At 47.3% G+C, this 21,688-nt stretch overlaps 1 protein-coding gene across 6 annotated transcripts in view; it reads right to left on the reverse strand.

The window, feature by feature from the left end:
* Nucleotides 1-21,688, reverse strand: part of FGD3 (FYVE, RhoGEF and PH domain containing 3) — a 41,759-nt gene that overhangs the window by 14,769 nt on the left and 5,302 nt on the right. For 2 of the 6 annotated variants that reach the window (XM_070375265.1, XM_070375267.1), the window contains exons 2-12: nucleotides 18,027-18,207; nucleotides 17,797-17,887; nucleotides 16,695-17,208; nucleotides 10,269-10,358; nucleotides 9,451-9,587; nucleotides 7,086-7,242; nucleotides 5,726-5,864; nucleotides 5,116-5,174; nucleotides 2,013-2,159; nucleotides 1,577-1,669; nucleotides 305-384 (exon numbers count right to left, since the gene is read on the reverse strand). In XM_070375265.1, coding sequence (XP_070231366.1) covers nucleotides 305-384; nucleotides 1,577-1,669; nucleotides 2,013-2,159; nucleotides 5,116-5,174; nucleotides 5,726-5,864; nucleotides 7,086-7,242; nucleotides 9,451-9,587; nucleotides 10,269-10,358; nucleotides 16,695-17,208; nucleotides 17,797-17,810 — 1,430 coding nt within the window. In that variant the 5' untranslated portion in view covers nucleotides 17,811-17,887; nucleotides 18,027-18,207. Of the gene's footprint in view, nucleotides 1-304; nucleotides 385-1,576; nucleotides 1,670-2,012; nucleotides 2,160-5,115; nucleotides 5,175-5,725; nucleotides 5,865-7,085; nucleotides 7,243-9,450; nucleotides 9,588-10,268; nucleotides 10,359-16,694; nucleotides 17,209-17,531; nucleotides 17,763-17,796; nucleotides 17,888-18,026; nucleotides 18,208-19,081; nucleotides 19,196-21,688 lie in introns of those variants that run through there. The other 4 variants (XM_070375266.1, XM_070375268.1, XM_070375269.1 and 1 more) reach the window with 4 other exon arrangements.

Genomic DNA, 21,688 nt, shown 5'->3' on the forward strand with positions numbered 1-21,688 from the left:
GAAAATGGTCATCTGTGATTAAAAAAAATAGATACATGTATGTATGGGGACAAAAATTCCAGAAGGATGCTTCAGAGATGGTTAAAAATGTCTGCTGGGGGTGGGAAACAGGAAGTGGGTAGAGGCCTAATTTTCACTGACTTCCCCTTAGTACTGTTAACATTTTAAACCACAAATAAGCCAGTTAAATGAATAAATAAAAAATACATCAAAAGGTTATCCAGTTTAGAAAAGGAAGCCATCTGCTAAAATTTCAGGTCAAACACACTCACACAGCAGCAGACACTGAGGCAGCTGACCCTACCGAGTTTGTAGCTCCAGGGATCTTTTCTTTCCAGTTATGATGAATGTGTGGGCTGCCCCTGACTTGACGATATCCTGCACCTAAAGGCACACAGCCAAGGACAAAATGAAAACAGTGTGTCACTCAGCAGGGCCTGGACTCTGGACTCACACTGTCACTCAGACTTGGAGGGTTTTCCCTGAGAATGGGGCAGAGGGGGCCCAGAGGGTCTGCAGGGAAGGTGTCCAGCTTAGGGTCATGGTTGCTGCGGGCGACTGTATGAGTCAGTCCATGGGGGGAGGGTGGACCACTGACCTGCCCACGCAAGGCTAAGACCACTCATCCACTGTTCTTAGAACTGTGCCAGCCAAATGTGTCTGTTCTTGGAGTTTCCCAGGAAGTCAGTGCCAGTGCCTTTCCCCACAAGGTACCCCCCAGACACTCCTGACACACAGGATGAAAATCTTAGAAGAGCCAGGAGGATCCCCACTTCTCTGCAGGAGTTTCTGAGGCCCCATGGGCTGGTGCCTTGGATCCAGGGGCATCTGCAACAAGGAGCCATCCTTCATCCCCTACACTCCTCATTCCCTCAGCTGGCCGTGGCCCACAGGCAGGCCACTATCAGAAGGGATTTTTTTTTTTTTTGTATCACTAGCAAATCTTTACTTTTCAGAATAACTAAGTACTTTGATTTAGCCAGCATTTTTGGAGTGCCTGTTAATTCAAAGTACTCCCCCACAGGAGAAGGGGCACTGATTCCAGCTCCAGTAGCCGCACAGCATAAGACATCGATGGACTCAAGGAAGAGGGACGGCAAGAACAACAAGCCGTCTGGATTTGGGGTACAGATGTCAGCAGAACCTCATCCGGGTTCCAGATTGGTGCAGGAGTGGAGGGAGCATAGGACCAAGGACCAAAGAACAAGGACGCCCAAAGAGCAAAGTGCCCAAGCATGGGCACCCCATCTGTATTCACCTCAAGCTTCCCTTAGAGTCTGTAAAGGGAACCCTGAGTGCTGGGTACAGGAGACAGCTTGGTCCTGCCATGGCCCTTCAGCCTGCCAACATGAAGCCTACACGTGCTGGAAGGTAGGCCAAGCTGAGGGGCAGGGATCCTGCCCACTCAGTCCAGGATGCCAGGACTCAGAGATGTTCCTGCACGCCTGGATCAGGACATAAGCAAGGCTCAGAGAAGCAGGCAGATGACCAGTCGCACAGCAGTGAGTGCCCTGTGTCCCTCCACCTGCTCTGTGCTTTCCCAGGGGAACAGATTGCGTGGGAGGGGCTCACCCACCTGGAGGCCGGAAATGTCCATCTTCTCCCGGACACTGAACTTCTGGCCCATAAGCCGCAGTTTGGGCACACAGTAAAGGATCATGCTGTTGAACTGCGATAGGGACGGGCAGGCACGCGATGAGGGGTGTCTGACCCCAGAGAGGAGCACCCTAGGGAGGAGGTGGGGCGTGCCCCTGGCGGTGGTGGACAGGGCTAGGTGGGGCTGGGCTGAATGTGGGCGTGGCGAGGGCATGCTAGGGGGTGGGCTGAGGGTGTGGCTTAGCCGCTGGGCGTGGCTTTGCCGCTGGTTGGGTCTGGGCTGGGTGAGGGTGTGGCTGAGTGACCCGGTGGGCCAGGACTCTGCGTCTGGGCTGGGTGAGGCCCGGCAGGGTTGTGGCTCTGCAGCTGGGTTGGGCAGGAGTGGGCAGGGCTGGTGTGATTGGATGGGGGCTCACCAGGAAGAGGTGGCGGTCCTGGGTGGTGCCATTCTTGGCCGACAGCTTCTGGATGTGGCCCTCCTTGATCAGCTCGTTCGCAGGGTTGACGATGTCCTCCTCCCCACCCAGTCTCTCGTACACCTCCAAAAGCTTGTGCATTTTCTCCTAAGAGAGACACGGGGCTCAGGCAGCTCCACAACCACAGGGACTGGAGGCCTGCCAGGGCTGGGGACCCAGAGATGAATGGAACCCTGCCCTCCAAGTGTGGACCAGAACCAAGATGGGACCATGAGCCTGTGTACAACCAGATGTGAGGGGAAACATGGGTGACACTCAAGTTGGGCACTGAAGAACAGAAGTTCACCTCGCATGTTAATAATAACTATTCAATTGTAACAGCAGCTAGCACCATGTGCCCTGCCCTGTTCTACACATAGTATACTTAATACACATAGTGTATTTAACCTAATTCTAGCACAGGTTCTATGAGGCAGATCCCATGATTATCCTCAACCTATAGACAGAGAAAGACTTCCCTGGTGGCTCAGACGGTAAAGCGTCTGTCTACAATGCGGGAGACCCAGGTTTGAGCCCTGGGTTGGGAAGATCCCCTGGAGAAGGAAATGGCAATCCACTTCAGTATTATTGCCTGGAAAATCCCATGGACAGAGAAGTCTGGTAGGCTACAGTCTGTGGGGTCGCAAAGAGTCAGACACGACTGAGCAACTACACACTTCATAGACAGAGAAACTGAGACACAGAGAAATTGAGTAACTTGCTGGAGGTGCTTCAGCTAGAGAACCGGGACTGGCTCTCTTGGCCTCCACACTGCATGCCAGTGCCTTCTATGGGGAGGCAGTGAAGGCCTTGGGTCAGAGGAGATACGCTGGGCCCCTCTTGTGTTTTAGCCTTACCGGTTTCCTGCTCCACCCTCAGATGGCCCAGGGCCATGATAAGACCAGACCTCTGCCGAGCCTCAGGTCATCTCCCTCCGGCCTCAAGACTGGTTGTGGTCATATGGTCAACCAGCTCCCCTGGGGTATGAGGGGAGAGGATAGGCAATTCATTGTTACAGCTCTGGGCTGAGAGGCACCTAAGCCAGGAATGAAGGAATGAACACAGCAAAAGGCAGAGCTGAGCCTAAGGAACCTTAACCCAGCAACAAAAAGAGTAGATCCACTATGCTACAGCAGCCACTGCCCTTGGATCTGACCAGTCTAAATCAGCACGCCCTGGAAACAGGCTGGTTTAGTTGGCCCTTCTGTCTCTGGTATGGAAACAAGTGGTAGAAATGGGCGTGGGAGCAGAAAGGGGACCCCAGCATAGAGATTAAGGAGGAGCAGACAAGGCAGGGCCAAAGGGCCTGTGTGTCCTGGAGGCTAGGCATGCAGACAGCACGTTGGAGAGCTTGTGTGTGTACCTGGGAGGCGATGGCAGGTCAGGAGGGCTCTGAACAGGGAGTGACAAAATAAGCAACCCATAGAAGGCTCTGAGCAGAGAAAGGTGGATCAGAGTCTGGGGAGACTGGAGGTGGGGAGGCTGCAGCGGTGGTCCAAGATGAGGAGATTACAGATAGGTGGAAGCGTGAAGAGGCTCCTGTGAGCACACACTGATAAACCGTCCCCTGCACCTGATAAGAGCCCCCAGACTGTCACAGAGGCCTCACCAGACTTGGAGTGAGAACTGCCACATGGTGAATATGGTATAGTGTGATGGGAGTCCATCCCATGCCCCTCCGAGATGTAGGCCCACAGCAGCTCCTCCAAAGGTCCATGGCCTCTATGTGACCTCATGACCATGGAGTTCCATGAAGCAGCTCTTTCTCCTCCATTAGATTTAGTATTAAGGACAAAAAGATGGGAAATTAGATTAAAAAGGATCTAGAGTGAAATGTTGCCTGTTTTGGTTGCTGTGGGTACCCCCAAAGCAGACCCAATCCTGGGGAAAGTCAGGTAGGAGGACATAGGACATGGATCACACATAACAAGAGCTTCCCCAAAACAGGCTGCCCATCTCTCATTTCTCACTGTTGAGAGATGTGGGGGTCAAAGAAATATTTCCCTTTCTTTCTCCTCTCAAAAAACAGCAGTGCCCATGTGAAAGTAAATAGGTCCCAGGACTGAGGGAACCAGGGCTGGATAGAGACTGTGGCAGCCTGGAGAGCCAGCTCACTGAGAAGATAACCTCCTCTCATCCTAGGTTGAAGTGTGGCCCTGGGGTTTTCAGGGTTTTCAGGGTTTTCCAGTAAAGCCAAGAATTTGGATTCTCCTGTGAAATGCCCTGATCTAAAATTCCGGGTAAGGAATTAGAAATTCTTACACTATGTCCAGGCAGTGTGCAGGACAAACAAGGGCTGTGATGAAACAATGCCAGCTGGGTCAAAAGGTGTTGGTAGGAGCTAGGAGGCCTCCCCATCTGCAGACCCCATTGCTCAGAGGTGTTAGATCAACAAGAGGACACCTTCAGGCTGTATTTGGAGATGGGGCCTTTGGTAGATGATTAAGTTTAGATGAGGTCATGGTCATGGGGTGGGAGAGGGGATCATGATGAGATTACAGCCCTAATAAGAGAGACATCAGAGAACTTGCTCTTTCTTTTTGCCAAGTGAGGACAGCGAGAAGGTGGCTGTCTACAAGCCAGGAATCAAATCTATCAACACCTTGATCTTGGACTTCGAGCCTCCAGATGGTTAGAGTAAATGTCTGCTGTTTAAGATGTCTAGTCTACAATACTTTGTTATAGCAGCCCCAGCTGACAGAGCTTGAATGAATGAATGAACAATCAAATGAGCGATGCTGACACTGAGAGCTAACACTGAACTGTACCAGGTCTTGTTTTGAGCACTTTATGTAGAGTGATTTGATCCCCATGATCCCCAAGGAGACAAGTATTGTCAGTGATCTCATTTTGCAGATGGGGAAACTGAGGCACAGGGTCCTGTATAGCTTACTAGCAATCATCAAGCTAGTAAGGGGCAGGCCTGTATAGCTCTCAGCAGAGCCTCTGTCTTCCTGGGGGCAGGTGGGTAAGTGTGCATACTGATGATGCTTGGCCCACCCTGTGCTTGCCCTGCCCTAAACTGCTGGTTCCTCAGGCATCTTCTGGGAATGCCCACACTCACCATTTTCCGAATGGCAGCGTTGGAGTGGTTGGCAGCTGTGGAGATGAGCTCCAAGGACCCTGCAGAAAGATGACAGAATCTAGCTACAGGGCACCTGATGGCGCCGCAGGTCTTTCCCCCATGAGGCTGAGTGCCAGGCTCTGCCCTGTGCCTGTCCTTTCCCATGGCTGTACCAGGTGCTCATTAGAACTGGCCCAGGGTGGGGCAGTGCAAGCTGGCAGACGTGTCCCATTTGCTGGGGGTCTGCCAAGGCTGGCGTCCCATTCCCCTGTGCAGATCCTGCCCCATGCTGCCGATCAGCTGCTGCCCGTGCACCAGGTACAGCCTTGCCAGCCCCACAAGGTCCTCCATGAGCCCTAAGCTCTGCCAGCACTTAGCAGTTCCCTCCACAGGAACATCATCCTCTCCTCACACTGCAGTGGGGCAGGGGAGGTTTTCCCTTGCACTCACTCAGTCGCTTCCTGCTTAGGGGTCAGTTGGAACTCTTTCCTTCTGTCTCTGTCTCTGTCTCTCTATCTCTGCCTCTTTGTCTCTATCTTTCTGTCTGTTTGTCTCTCTCGATGTGGGTTTTCAGCAGGAGCCCCAACTCCCACCACCCAGGCCAGCTCACTCTCTGCATCCTTCCAGTCTGGGGCATCCTCTGGGAGCCTCTTCAGATAGTCCTTGAGCAGCAGCTCATAGCGGGGGACCCTCTGCACGGGCTCCAGCATGTGGTGCTGCAGGGTCAGGTTTCCGCACAGCTCCTGCTTCTGTGGGGTAGACAGAGGAGGTGTGGGGCACCCATGGGCAGGCATGCGGCTCCCAGGCACACTCCACACTTTCAGCTTCTGCAGCCCCCAGAAGGCTGCCTGGAGAACCCACAATTGACTGACTGCAGGCCACATCTTACACAGAGGAAACTGAGGCTTGGAGAGATTGAACAATGGAGTGAGGAGCTGCACCCCAGGCAGGCCTGCTCTAGACCCAGTGCTGGCACTTTTATATACATCTTCGTTGGAGACTGTTCTGTGCGGACAGCTGGGAGGGCCCAGCTGCAAGTGAGCGGGTGAGGGTGTAGGGGTGGCAGGTAAAAGGGGAGAAAGAAGCACTCAGAATCAGAGATATCCTCTCTGGGGAGAGATGGGGATGCTGAGAGATGCAGGCAGATCCAGGACTCTATACTAAGAAATCATGAGTGATGTGATTACAGTGGGATCTGAGGACAACCCAGAAAGTTATCAAGGGGCCACCCCAAATCTGAACCTGTCCTTCAAAGCCTTGGCACAGAGGGCTCAGTGCCCATTAACTCTCCAGGGTACAGTGAGGAATGTAGGTGCACGTATGCATGTGTGAACATGTGTGTGTACACATGTGCACATGTGTTACATATGTACATATATGCATGTGGGTGCAGGTGGCTCATACTTAAAATATTTTTAAAAGAATTACTTTATTTAAATTGGTGAATGTGGCCAATTAAAACCCTCAAATTTTGTATGGAAAACAAAATCTTAAATAAAGTTAAAAAATAAAACATCAATGGGGAAAAATAATTTGCAACACATTTGAGAGTTAACAGCTGACACTCTTAACATGTAAAATCTGCATGAATTAGTAAGAAAAAGACCAACAGGGCAGTAGACAACAGTAACCAGAGTTGTAAACAGTCTGTTTGCAAAAAAAGAGAAAAAAAAATGGATGCAACATTTTCCTAAGTGTTTGCACCAGCCACAGAAGGATGCTCTGGAGGGAGACTGGCATTTGGATCCTGGTCCTATTGAATAATAGTTTGTGATGACACGATCGCACAAACTTTTTGAGCCACAGTTTCCTCTTCCATGAAATGAAAATGATGATTTGTCTCTTGGAGTTATTTTAAAGATCAAAGCATTAATAGAGCGTCTGGACACATCCCACAATTTTACTGATTTCCTCCATGTTGAAACACAAACCCATCACTGTGCCCATGAAGCAGAGGTGGGGCCACCTACCTGGATGCTTTGGACAGTGTCTTTAAATACAGGTGAGCGCTGGGTCCAGGTGCTCACCAGCTCCATAGCCCGGTCAAAGTTCTTGACATATTCACCATACATCTTGAGGAACGGGGCCAACTTCTGCAGGATGTCTCCAAGTCGAGGGTTCACATCCCTTCACCAGGAAATGAGATCATCACACACATAGTTCCAGTGAAGGGCCAGGGTGGGACAGGGACTTCACAGGGAGCCATGGGACAATGGCCTGACTCCCAAGTCTGTGTGATGGTGGGCAAACTGGTCACCCTCTCTAAGCCTTATTTTCCTCTCCTGTATCACATGGGATGGAAAATAGTGTATTGCCTAGAGGATCATGTGAAGTACTTCAACAGTGCAGTCACAGAACCATTGCTCAAAACCAGGAGCTGTTAGTAATAATGGAACCACCTGATGAGCCACAGTTATCGAAGAGAACCAAGAAAAGTCCATTATACTTCTATATGAGCAACAATTAGGAACAATAGGATGATCTAATTCTGGCAATATCATGGGAAAGCAGCACTGTGTAATAATGAGTGGTTTGGACAGGGATTTAGAAATAAATTTAAAGGAACCAAAAATACATGAATATATTAGACTTTAGAACTGTGGGGGATTTATCCTAAAGAAATAATCCAAAAGAAGAAAAAAAGGCACAGGCAAAAAGTCATCCTCTGCAGCATTACTAGGAATGGGCTTTCAAAGGCAGAGGGGAAGCCCCTGGACTCCTGCACCATTATTACACAAGGAGTGTCTGTGTACTGACAGTCTTTTCAGGGCCTTGAGGGGCAAAGTCATTTCTAGCAGGTGTGCGCTGCATTAGCCAGAAAGGCAATCCAGCCCTGAGCTTTAACCTCATGGCCTTGCACACAGTATAACCTGCTCTGCAAGTGGAGCGTGTCCTTCTAAATATTTACAAATTGACCTGGATGCTTGCTGAGCCTTGCAGGTGCAGGGACACCCCCCAATCAAGCCCCTGGCCCTTGGCCTCTGTGTTCTCTCTGGCCTGGCTCTAGCTTAGAGAGTGGACTCTTGGGGACACCACAGGCCTTGCAGCTGAGCTGTCCCTCTCCTACAAATAAATGGAAGCAGCAGAGGGACAGAGGGACAGCCCTCTGGGGACACTCACGAGAGAGAAAAACATCTCAGTTTTTAAAGTAGAGGTGCAGTATATACTAGGAAGGAAAATAAACCCATAAGCATGGTCTATTCACTGGTGTTTGCAGACGTCAAACCTCATTTAAATTCTGCAAAGCTCTGGTTTGGTGGTTTTAGTTGTTAAGTCATGTCTGACTCTTGCGACCCCATGGACTGTAGCCCACCAGGCTTCTCTGTCCATGGGATTTCCCAGACAAGAATACTGGAGTGTTTTGCCAGTTCCTTCTCCAGGGGCTCTTTCTGAACTATCAGTCAAATCCACATCTCATGCACTGCAGTCTCCTGAATTGCAGGCAGATTTTTCACTGACTGAGCCACCAGGGAAGCCCAAACAATTCTATTTACAGTAGCACCTGCTCAAGGTGCTCGGTCACATCTGACTCTTTTGCGACCCTGTGGACTCTAGCCTGCCACGCTCCCCTGTCCATGGAATTCTCAAGGCAAGTATACTGGAGTGGGTAGCCAACCCCTTCTCCAGGGGATCTTCCCGACCCAGGGATTGAACCCAGGCCGCCTGCATTGCAGGCAAATTCTTTACAGTTGAGCAATCAGGGAAGTCCTGAAGGAAATGGCAACCCACTCCAGTATTCTTGCCTGGGGAATTCCATGGACAGAGAAGCCTGGTGGGCTACAGTCCATGGGTTTGCAAACAGCTGGACACAACTGAGCAACTAACAAAGCCCTGAGCAGGTATTAAAGTCTCTTTCATAGCTCAGTTGGTTAAAAAATCTGCCTGCAATGCAGGAGACCTGGGTTCGATTCCTGGGTTGGGAAGATCCCCTGGAGAAGGAAATGGCAATCCACTCCAGTATTCTTGCCTGAAAAATCCCTGGACAGAGGAGCCTGGTGGGCTACAGTCCATGGGGTCGCAAGTTGGACATGACTCAGCGACTAAACCACCACCACCAATTTGCAGATGAAGAAGCTAAGACACTGAGAGGCCATGGGGTCAGGGTTGGCCCAGGACCTTGCAAAAGAGAGCCTAGGACCCTAGGAGACAGGTTTCCCAGGTAGCCCCTGGTTTGGGGACATGCAAACCCCAGATTTAAAGGCTGCTTGGCAGGGAATATACAACAAAACACTGCAACAGGATCACCATGACCTTCAATCTCCAAAGGCATAGGAATCAAACTCCCAGGGAAATGTCGGCCCCTCCACTTTCCCAGGCACCCTGAGTTGCACTTACCACTCATTTGTGATCCGCGCCTGCAGCTCAGGCAGGAGGAACTGCCCGTGGAAGCAATAGATGGAGGAGATGTTAGAGAAGATGCCTGTGGTGACTTCTGAAGGGATCCCTGCTTCTGTCAGCCCGGTGCAGAAAACCTAGGCATGGAGAAACCCTTGCAGTGGTCACTAAATGTGGGTCACTGCAAATGGTTACAATCATGCTTCTGCTACAAACATGGGAGCTCAGGAGAGGCTGCCATTGCCTTATGTTTTCTTAATAAAACTTCTGCTTCATCAAACTGCCTTAAAGAACCTTATGGTCTTAAAGCAAGCTTACTGATGGCCAAGAATTAGGAGTGAGGCAGCGACAGTCCCCTCTAGACTGAGACAGACCATCTTTCTCCCATCTGCCTTTCATGGGAAATGGATGATCCTGATTTCCTTTCTCTGCTTTGTGAGCTACAAACAGAAGCAGCACCTGTCAAAACCTGGTTTCTATTGGAGTTTTACTTCCTATGCTCATAAACCCCATGTTGCCAGGTAAAGAGGGAGAGTGCCACTCACTGTCATAGGGCTTTACATGCTCAGATAATTTAACTGCCATGAAGAAAAACCCCCAAGGTGACTAGACAAGACCTTTGCCCCAGAGCCACAAGTTGTGAAAGCAAAAACTAAAAATTTCTGGAGGAGACTTAAATATATCCAAGTTTTAGTATTCGTGTCAGTCATATTCCAACTGCAAGGCCTAGCCAATGCTAAGATAGAAAGCTTGCCTCTGAAACTGCCCACTGAAACTCTGGAAGTAGACAAAGGCAGGCTCCAAGCCAGGAGGGTTACCTGGTCTAGCAGGTACAGCCGCTTCACATAGGTCTCCTCCGTGTGCAGGAGCTCCTGGGCGATGTGGAGCAACTTCTGAGGCTCAGAGCACTGTGAAGAGAAGAGCTATAACTCACCTAGGGACGGTGAGTTTGGGGGAGGCAGCATCTGACACTGCATACCAGGGATGACCACAGGCCCCCAAAGATCAGAGGAAGCTGCTGGAACTGGGATGTGAGGCTCAGTTCTCACAGATGGAATTTCCAGGGAGGTTTCTGGGGGAGACAGAATAATTTTTACCAATCCCCTCAAATCTTCTGCAGCCAAGAGAAAACTCTATCCTCCCAGGGCTTTGACTGCAGAACAGCTACAATAGCCACATCAAAATATACTGTGGAATGACATCATCAAGATGGCAAATCAAAGCTACAAGCCCACCCAATAGACACATGAAAAGATGCTCAACATCATTAATTGTTACAGAAAAACAAATCAAAACTATAATGAGGGTATCACCTCACACTGGTCAGAGTGGTCATCAGTCATTAAAAAGTCTACAAATAAGAATATTAGAGAGGGTGTGGAGAAAAGGGAACTCTCCTATACTATTGGTGGGGATATAAATTGATGTAGCCAATATGGAGATTTCTCAAAAAACTAAAATAGAGTTGCCATATGATCTTATAATCCCACTCCTGGGCATATGCCCAGAGAAAACTATAATTAAAAAAGGTACATGTACCCCAGTGTTTATTGCAGCACTGTTTGAAATAGCCAAGACACAGAAACAACCTAAATGTTCATCAACAGATAAATGAATAAAGAAGATGTGGCGCATATATACAAGGGAATACTGCTCAGCCATTAAAAAGAGTGACATAATGCCATTTGCAGCAACATGGGCTAGATATTATCATACTAAGTGAAGTAAGTCGGACAGAGAAAGGCTATGCGATATCACTTATGTGCTTAGTTGCTCAGTCTTTGCAGCCTTATGGCCCACCAGGGCCACTGTCCATGAGGATTCTCCAGGCAAGAACACCGGAGTGGGTTGCCATGCCCTCCTCCAGGGATATCGCTTATATGTGGAATATAAAATACGACACAAATGAACTTATCTATGAAACAAAACAGACTCACAGAATTAGTGAACAGCCTTGTGATTGCCAAGGAGAAGAGTGAGGTGTAGGAGCGATGAACTGGGAGTTTGGGATTAGCAAATGCAAACTACTATATATAGAATGGATAAACAACAAGGTTCTGGTGTGTAGGGAACTATATCCAATAGCCTGTGATAAACCATAATGGAAAACATATTAAAAAGAATGTGTGTGTGTATATATATACTTATATATAAATGCATAACTGAATGACTTTACTATACAGTAAAAATTAACATAACATTGAAAATCAGCTATGCTTCAAGAAAATAAATTTACAAAAAAGAAAGCTCCACGCCCTCCTTCTCCTACATAGACATGGAGTTAACAACATGCAAACAAGAATACCTCTGTGAAATCTCAGGACAGCTGAGAAACTATGGCTTCCAAGCCATTTTAAAACTAAGAAGAGATTCTATCAAGCAGCGAATGAAAACTGGTGTTTGGAACACCCTTTTACGTTCCTCCCCCAAGCAAAATAGGATGGCACAACTGGGAGGAACTCCCCCTCCCCATGATGCTCCTCCCTCAGGATGAAAACAAAGGAGTGAGCTGTACACCCAGTGTTCTGTCTCTTCTGGAAGTTTCCTGAGGGATGGTTTTTGTCTTGCCAGACTTGGAATGCTATCATGACCAGTGCCAGAGTTTCAAAGACACTGAAAACTGAGGCAAGAAGCATGTTAGAGCTGATGGTCTGCAGGCAGATGCCAGAGGAGCAAGAGATCAGACAAAGTTTACTAAGTTTTAGAACTTCTAGCCTGACTGGCTAAGATTTTTCCCTGCACAAAGCCAGCATGTGAAGACTGGAGAGGTGGTTGTTTTTCAGATGCCCAAATTCCAGCAAAATATTACAAAGAAATAGGGAAACGTGGTGTGATTAAAGGAACAAAATAAAATCCCAGAAACCAACCCTAAAGAAGCATAGATCTATGAGCTGCCTATAAAAAAATATTAAATACCTGTCATATAGATGCTCAATGAGCTAAAAAAAAAAAAAGGAACACAAATAGACAACTAAGTGAAATTGGGAAAGTGATGCATGAACTAAATGAAAATATCATTAAAGAGATAGAAACTATAAAAAAGACGCAAACAGAAATTCTAGAGCTGAACATTTCAATAACTAGACTAAAAAATTCAATCTAGGTCATTTGAAAGTCAGAGAAACAAAAAGAAAAACAATGAAGAAAAGCAAAGAGAGCCTAAGAAGTTTATGGAATACTATCAAATTGACCATATATGCATTATGGGAGTCCCAGAAGAAGAGAGTAAAAAGAGCAGAGAGTTTACTTGATGAATTTTTGGCTGAAAATGTCTCCCAAATGAAATGGATACAAATTCAAGAATCTCATGGAACTCCAACTAGGACAAACCCAAAGAACCACAGTGGGACCTATTATCAAAAAAGGTGGGGGAGGGGGGCAGTGGGATATCATATTTAAAGTGCTAAAGATGAAAAAAAAACACAAAACTGTGAAGCAAGAATACCTTATTCAACAAAGTGGTTCTTCAAAAGTGAAGAATAAAGACTTTCCCAAATAAGCAAAAGATAAAGAGTTCATTATCACTAGACTTGCTATACAAGAAATGCTGAAGGAAGTCCTTTAAGTTGTGAAAAGATGGTAGATAGCAACATGAAGTTATACAAGAATATAAAGTTCTTCAATAAAAATAAATGCATGAACAAATATGATATAATAACCTACACTATCATAATTTTTCGTACAAAATAACACAAAAAGGACAAAAACTTTTAAAAACTCTAAATCTATGTGAAAGGGCATACTGGACATATAAACATGTCATTTGTGATAACACATAGATCATCTGGTAAGGACAGCTGTAAAGCAGAGTTTTTGTTTACCATTGAAGTAAGTTTTTACCAGCTTAAAATACAATGCTATAACTTTAAATATTTTATGTAATTGCAATAGAAAAAATATATAGAATATACACAAGGGGCAATGAGAAAGGAATCAAGGCATATTATTACAAAAAAGTCAGTTAAACTTAAAAGAGGAAAGCAGTAAGAGACGGACAAAAAAGTTACAAACCATATAGAAAACAATGAAAAAGGCAATAGTGAGTTCTTCCATATCAGTAATTTCTTTAAATGTAAAATAATTTAAACTCCCCAATCAAGACATATGGATTGGTTGAACAGATTTAAAAAAAAATAGCATTCAGTTATATGCTACCCACAAGAAACTCGGGCTTCCAAGGTGGCTCAGTAGTAAAGAATCAACCTGCCAAAGCAGCAGATGCAGGAGAGGAGAGCTTGATCCCTGGGTTGGGAAGATCTGGAGGAGGAAATGGCAACCCACTCCAATATTCTTGCCTGGAAAATTCCATGGACAGAGGAACCTGGCAGGCTACAGTCCATGGAGTCACAAAGAATCAAACATAACTGAGTGACTAAACACACAGAAGAAACTCACTTTAGACTTAAGGATATACATAGGCTGAAAGATGTAAAAAGATATTTCATGGAAATGGTCAACAAATAGATCAGGAGTGGCCTACTTACATCAGACAAAATGGACTTTAAATAAAAAACCTTACACAATACAAAGACATTATATAACGATAAAAGGATCAATTCACCAAGAAGATAGAAAAATTATAAATATGCATTAAACCTCATGGTGGGGGTGGTTTACTTGCTGAGTCATGTCCGACTCTTGTAACCCCGTAGACTGTAGGCTACCAGGCTCCTCTGTCCATGGGATTCTCCAGGCAAGAATACTGGAGTGGGTTGCCATTTCCTCCTCCAGGGGATCTTCCCAAACCAGGAATCCAACCTGGGTCTCCTGCATTGTAGGCAGGTTCTTTACCTCATAACACCTAAATATATGAAGCAAACTTCGACAGATTAGAAGAAAGAAGCTGATTACAACAAAATAGCAGTAGGAGGAGACTTCAGTACTTTCAATACTGGATAGGACATGCAAAATATCAATAAAGAAGCAAAGGATTTGAACAACAGTGTCCGAATGAACCTAACAGACATATGTAGAGCGCTCCATCTAATAATGGCAGAACATACATTCTTCTCAAGTGCACATGGAAACCCTCAAGATCAGACCATGTGTTAGGCCACAAAACAAATATTAACAAATTGAAGAAGATTGAAATCATATGATTTATCTTTTCCAATCACACCAGAATGAAACTAGAAACCAATAGCACAGGAAAACCTGGAAAATCCACAGATTTCTGGAAATTAGATAGTACACTCTTAAACAACAGTCAAAGAAGTTGCAAAGGAAATTAGAAAATAGCTTGAGACAAATGAAAATGAAAACACAACATATCAAAGCTTATGGAATGTGGGAAAAGCAGCGCTAAGAGGGGCATTTATAGCTGTAAATGCATGCATGTATAAGGAGGAAAGATCTCAAATCAACAACCTAACTTTGTACCTCAAGATTAGAAAAATAACACACTAAACTCAAGGGAGTCAGAAGGAAGTAACTAAAAGATTAGAGCAGAGATAAACGGAACAGAGAGTAGAAATACACTAAAAAAAAAAAAAAAAAAAAAAAACTAAGAATTGTTTTTTGAAAAGATGAACAAAATTGACAAACCAAAAAAATGAGATAGAAATCAAATAAATAAAATGAAAGAGGAAACATTACAACCGATACCACAGAATACAATCATAGAGACGGACAATTAAATGCCAACAGTTGAATAAACTAGAAGAAGACATAGATAAATTCCTAGAAACACAATCTACCAAGACTGAATCATGAAGAAATAGAAAATATGCACAGACCAATAACAAATAAGGAGGTTAAATAAACAATAAAGAAACTTCCCAACAAAGAAAAGCCCAGGACCAGATGGTTTCACTGGGAAATTAACACCAATTGTTCTCAAATTTTTCCAAAAAATTCAAAGAATGAGGAACACTGCCTAACTCATTCTACAAGACCAATATTATCTTAATACCAAAGTTTTGGGGCCTTGCTGACCCTGGAGATACTGTCCCTCCCAGGATACACTAATTCCTAGAGATATAAAGAATTCACCAGCAAGACAAAAAGTGTCTTTCAAGTGCAAACCAACCCATCCAGAGCCCACATCCAACCATCTTTTCTGAATCACACAGGACCAGGTGTGAGGTATCCAGGGACAGCCCCTGTACACAGAGCCCACTGAAATTATTCAGACTGGCCAATCTTAAGCCTGCTTACTCTGTCTCACCCATCCATCTCATCAGAAATCACAATCAAGACTCTACTGTAACTTAAATAGTACTTGTACATCAACTATACTTCAATTAAAAAAAAATCATTAAGTGATTAAAAAAGATTCTTGCTCACAATTTCCAACCCCTCTGTCTCCTGACCCACCCTGGTGAGTTTCTCTCTGGTTCTCCTTGGTATCATGTACCCCCTCTTTTCATGAGCTATGAGTAATAAACTGTCTTTACACATAAGTCATTTCCTGATTTGTTGGCTTTGTCATTTCTGAATAATAATAAAACCTAGATTAAAATATGCCCCCAGCCCACTTGCTGAGACTTTGGCTTACAACAGCATAGGCCTGTGGCTGCCGTTTGCCCACAAACCTGCCTCTTGATGCAGCCATGTTTGTCAATACCATCTCCAACCAAAGGCCGCCTGTGCTTCTCTTGAGACCTAGTCACTTGCAGCTTACCTATGCTGTTCTCCTCCCATGCACATGCAGTCCCTCTAAGCCAGGGCTATCAGCTTTACTCCCATGTCCCCATGAGTCCCAGTGCAGAGCCCAGAGCCCCAAATGCTAAAGGGACACAGATGAGCTTTCTCTAACACTGAGCCACATGCATGAGCATACCTGCTTCCCTGGGCCATCTGCATGGGGCTCTACTCCCATGCCTGGGCTCCCTTCCTGCCTCTGTACACCCCATGTGCAACACTAGTGTTTTCCCATTCATAAAACAACATGATAACCATGCTGCCTTCTTCATGGGGGCTCTGCAAGGCAGGCAGCAAGCATTGGTGAACAGAGCTGGTGGCAGCGCTGTTTGCATTAAGACTGGGACACTGTGTGGCCATGGAACTGAGGCTTAGGAGAGACATCATTGCCTGATGTGTTGGGGAGACCCCTGCTTGCATGGTCCTGCCCTCGGGCCTGCCCACCAACCCATTGTGGGGGCTTCTTTGAGAGTGGTGTTTGAGTGTGCACCCTGCTACTGGCACCAGTAAGTGATGTAAGTAAGTGATGGCCCTATGGACCTCCAATACCCTCAGAGGAGGGCCCTGCAGCCCCTGACACCTGGTACAGGAAGGTGACCTACCTTGGCTGGATCCATGTCAACCTTAGAAGGGTTGTTCTCAGGGTCTGGCTCCTCACTGCTCCCCTCGCCTGCATCGCTATCAGCCTCCTCCTGTGGAGACTTGCTGCCCAGGGCTGTTCCCGGGTGTGGCCCTTTGATGATGGTACCTGGGCCCGCCTCGCCGCTGTCCTCACAGAAGTGCTCGCTGACCACGCTGCAGGATGGGCTGTCTATCCCGCTGTCCCGGTTAGGGATCTTAGAGCTGCTGGCCTCACCCACTGAGCTCATGTCCCCAGCAGAGGCCTGGCTGCCAGGGCTCCCAGAGGCAAGCTCCCCGTGGTGAGTTCCAGGCCCGACAGGGAGCGCTGGGAGCTTCCCTGGGTCTGTGCTTGGTTGCTCCAGGGAGGAGTTATTAGGCCCAGCATCTGGCTCCTCCATGGTGGCACTGGGGGCCGGGGGTGTTGAGGACCCCCTTCCTGGCTCCATCCTCAAAGCTGAGTTCTCTGATCTCTGTGAGGAGCTGGCTGGGGGCTTCCTGTCAGGGAGAAATGAGTGCAGTCAATGCCAGCTGGGCTGTGGACCAGCCCCCAGGGAGGGCCCTCTGGAGAAAGTCAACATGCAGCTGCACTTGAGCACCCCTGTCAGCCTCAGCTGGTTTTCGGGCAATGGCAAACACAAAGCATTTTGTTTTAAAAGTTAATTTCTTTATAAAGAAAGAAGGAAGAGAGAGAGGGATGGAGGGAGGGAGAGAGGGAGAAAGAAAGAGACGAAGGAAGGAAGGAGGAAGAAAGGAAAGAAAAAAGAGGGTGAAAGAAAAAGACAGGAGAGGGAGGAATGAATCCTGTATCATGAAGCTACCTGCTCCTCGATGAATTAGAAATAAACGCATAAAATAATAGCAGTAGCCATCTTGGGCACAGTGGATCTGGTCTGCACCCTGCTCTGGCATCCGTGACACTATCCTCAAGGTAGCTCTGAGGTGAGGCAGGATCCCCATCAGGACCCTCCCTCAATATCACTGTAGATATTCTGTCTGACAGGTGACCTGACACTTTCCAGAGACCCAGGGGCTGAGGAGCCTGGATCTTGCTCCCAAATTCCTCCTGCTGCTGCGTTTACGCACTGGGGCTGTTTCATGCTCTCACATGGTGCCTCTTCTGGAAAACCTTGTGGAGGAAACGCCCCTTCGAGTGTCAGTCAGTCAAGTGTCAGACCTGCACAGAGAGGGTCAAAGGTGAGACTAGACTGCAGGAGACTGAGATCCCCCCAAATCTTCTACTTGAAGAGTGGAGCTGCAGAGGAGTCAGGGACCAGGAACAGCAGCCACTTATTCCTGGGCAACAGGTGGGTTACCTGAGGCTGGCAGACTCCACAGGGCACTGAGGTGAAGGGCAGGTGCCAGGCTCCCTGCCAGCTGCTTTCTGGGTCCTTTGGGTTGGCCAGCCGAGGCCTTGCACGAGACTGAGGGGGGGCAGGATTTGCTGAAAATCTTTTTCTTGCCCAGCAGTTTTGAAGTGGAGCAGTTCACGAGGTTCTAAAAAAAAAAAAGGTGAAAAGAGAACGTTAACCACGTCCTCCACTGGCACTTAGAGCAACCTGGGTGACAGACCTAGTTCTCCAGGGAGAAGATGAAAGGGCAGCTTCAGGCCACCGCTCAGTGCAGGGGACCCCTGAGCAGGTCGTAGAGGCCTATGGGTAGATGGAGCACGGCTGATTCCCTGGCCCCCAGCCCAGGGAAACATGTACGACAACGGCCGTGGCATGTAGCAGCTTCTACTGCTGCTGCTACGACTGCTAAGTCGCTTCAGTCGTGTCCGACTCTGTGCGACCCCATAGACGGCAGCCCACCAGGCTCCCCCATCCCTGGGATTCTCCAGGCAAGAACACTGGAGTGGGTTGCCATTTCCTTCTCCAATGCATGAAAGTGAAAAGTGAAAGTGAGGTCGCTCAGTTGTGTCCGACTAGTAGCGACCCCATGGACTGCAGCCTACCAGGATCCTCCATCCATGAGATTTTCCAGGCAAGAGTACTGGAGTGGCTTGCCATTGCCTCTAGGGCTGGCTTAAAACTGGGGCCAGAATTGAGCTTGTCCCCAGCCATGCCATGACTCAGGGAGAAAGGGTCCCTTCAAGTGTGCAGTGCCATCATGACTCAGGGGACCCAGCAGGCCCTCCCAGACACATGCACTCCTTGTGCTCACAGTCACAAGCAATCAACTGCTGTCAGTGGCTTCTTCACACATGGTCTTCCTCCCTCACTAAACAAAATAAAGAACCATCAGTGGAGGCACAGGTCCCCCTCCCCTCCAGACACACAATCAAAAAGGTGTCCTGAAGCCTGACCCTTGGTCACCCATGCAACAGAAGGGCCTCCTGGCAGAGTGTGCTCAGAAGAGAAGTGTGACCCACCTCTGCACGCACATGGCCTTGAGGGCTGGTGAGGCCCCAGAAGCCAAGCAAAGATCCAGCCCCTGTGGGTCTCCTGCCCTCTTGTCTCCCAGTGTAATCAGATTTCTTCTGAGTCAAGTGACTCCAAAATCAGTGCAGGGTGCACATTTAGTATTGCTACTGCCACATTCCTCAAGAACTTAATGGGGAGGAATATCAATATTTCTAAACAGAAAATGCATGCTTTGCTGCATTCTTCTCATAGCACAGAAGATAATCTCCAGTTTCCAGAAATCAGACATGACACAGCAGTAAAAATATGCCAGATGGAATTCAGGCCACACACTCAGCTTTGGCATGTCTAATGCCGCCATCCGGTGCCAGGTTGAGCCTGCTGCAATCACACCTCAGGGCCTCCTGGTTCTGGTCAAGATTGAATAAACTGGAGCTACTCTCTCACCTGAAACAACTAAATCATGGATAAAGCACACAAAACAGCAGTTTGAGAGACACCTTACAGCAGGCAGCAAAGGGCAGTGCTTCTGAAGGTGGAAACATGTGCAGTGAGCCCTCCGTCACCCCAACTTTCTGCCTGGAGAAGGGGATCCCAGGTCGACCCCTGAGTGAGGAGACAGACCTGGGCATCCAGGAACACCAAAGCAGCTGGACGTCACAGGGTAGAGGGCTAGAGAGAGATCTGCAGTGAGGGAACACGGAGACTGACGGGGGCCCTCGGGATAGCTCAGTGCGTGTGCAAGGGAACTACAAGACTTGAGAGAGAACTACCAGAGAGGATCAGAGGGAACGCCAACTCAGGCTCACACAAGGCAGGGAGTAAGCCTGTTTCCACCAGCCAGATTGAAAACCCCAGTACCCACAGGGACTTAGCTAACTTGGAAGGGTCTTGCCTCAGTGTGGGTGCATAATTAGCCCCACAGTGAGCTCTACTCAGGTCCCACCTAACAAACACTGACGAATTTTAACAGGCAAGTCCCTCTGTTAACAAGCAACTTAATAGCATCGCTAAACAATGCTCCAGAGCAATTATGGAAGCACAGACATATTCAGAATCTAATAAGGTGAAATCTACAGTGTCTGGAATCCAACCAAAAATTACCAGACATAGAGGGCAGATATACACAACCCACAGTGAGGAGGAAAAGTCAATGAATTGAAATTGACCCATATCTGATACAGATGCTAGAATTAGCAGACAAGGTCTTTAAGACAGCAGCAGTACCTGCTGTATATTCAAAAGGTCAGCAGAGACATGGAAAATAAAAAAAGATGCATATCCAATTTCTAAAGATGGAAACCACAAGATGTGAGATCAAAACCCCCTGGAAGGGACTGATGGCAGATTAGATATTAAAGAAGAAAAATTAGTGAGTTTGGAGAGACTATAGAAGCTTTCTAAAATGAAAGAGAGAGAATGAATTGTGAGATGCAGAAAAACTATGAACAGCATAATATGTGTGTAACCAGAATACATATGTGGAGTGTTAAAAAAGGAGTGAGCTTGAAAAATACTTGAGAAAAAAAAATGACCAAAGTTGATATCAATTCTACACAAGCCCTTGGATCACTGAGGGGAAAAGGGAATACTTCTCAATAATAAGGATGAATCTAGAAAAAATTATTTCAAGTGAAAAAAAGACAAAGAAAAAGGTGCCTACTTTTTTTTCCATTTACATAGAATTCTAGGAAATGTACCCTAACATGTGATGCCAGAAAGCAGACCAGGATGTTGCCTGGATGGAGGGGTAGGTGCGGTGTGGGGGTTACAATGGAACACAAGGAAGCCTTGCAGAGTTGACAGATGTGCTCATCACATGTGTGTGTGTACGTGTGTATATGTTGGAACATCCAATCATACGTCTTAAACATGCAGTTAATTGTATGCTGACTATACTTCAGGGAAGGTGATACCTCTGAGTTACACAGACTTGGTGAGTTGCTAACATTCACCAGTGTCATTTTCCTTGTTACAGAAGGGACAATGAACTATGCAAAGAACAGTGGTAAGGAGTGTGGCAGGCCCAGAGCCTGGGGAGGCTGCAGCAGCCTGGCTTCCCTGGATCCCCGTCAAGGAGAGGAATTGTACCCTTTCTCTGGAGGTCCTTCAGGTGTGGCCATCTTACCTTCCAAGGGTTTTTGTGCAAGGGCAGCTGATCAAGGCTTGGCCAGACTGGGAAACCCAGGGCTCGGCATAAAGATGCCCTCCAGGGAGCAGAGTACCTGGTGGAGGGCGGTTCTGGTTGCAGAAGAGCTGAGACCACCCTCTAATCTGACTAGGAAGCTGCAGGGTACAGCCCGCAGCCTCAGCTGGTCTCCCTTTCTAAGGCCAAGGTGAGCGCAGGACAGGCCAGTCCAGTTATAGCCTCCCCTCCTCACAGCTCAGAGGAGCGGAGGGCTGAGGGAGGGTTAGGGTCGAGGACACACACGTGCAAGGGTGCCCACCACACACACACATGTAAACACACACACTTACACACATGCACATGCACACACAGACACACATAAACATACATCCAATTACACACACACACATACTCCATGTGCCTGGGGACATGCTGAGCGCTTTTGTATGCTTGCTCAGTTGTAGTCACCAAGGTGGGTGACATTCCA

Source organism: Bos mutus, chromosome 8 (assembly GCF_027580195.1).
Source record: "Bos mutus isolate GX-2022 chromosome 8, NWIPB_WYAK_1.1, whole genome shotgun sequence".
NCBI lineage: Eukaryota > Metazoa > Chordata > Mammalia > Artiodactyla > Bovidae > Bos > Bos mutus.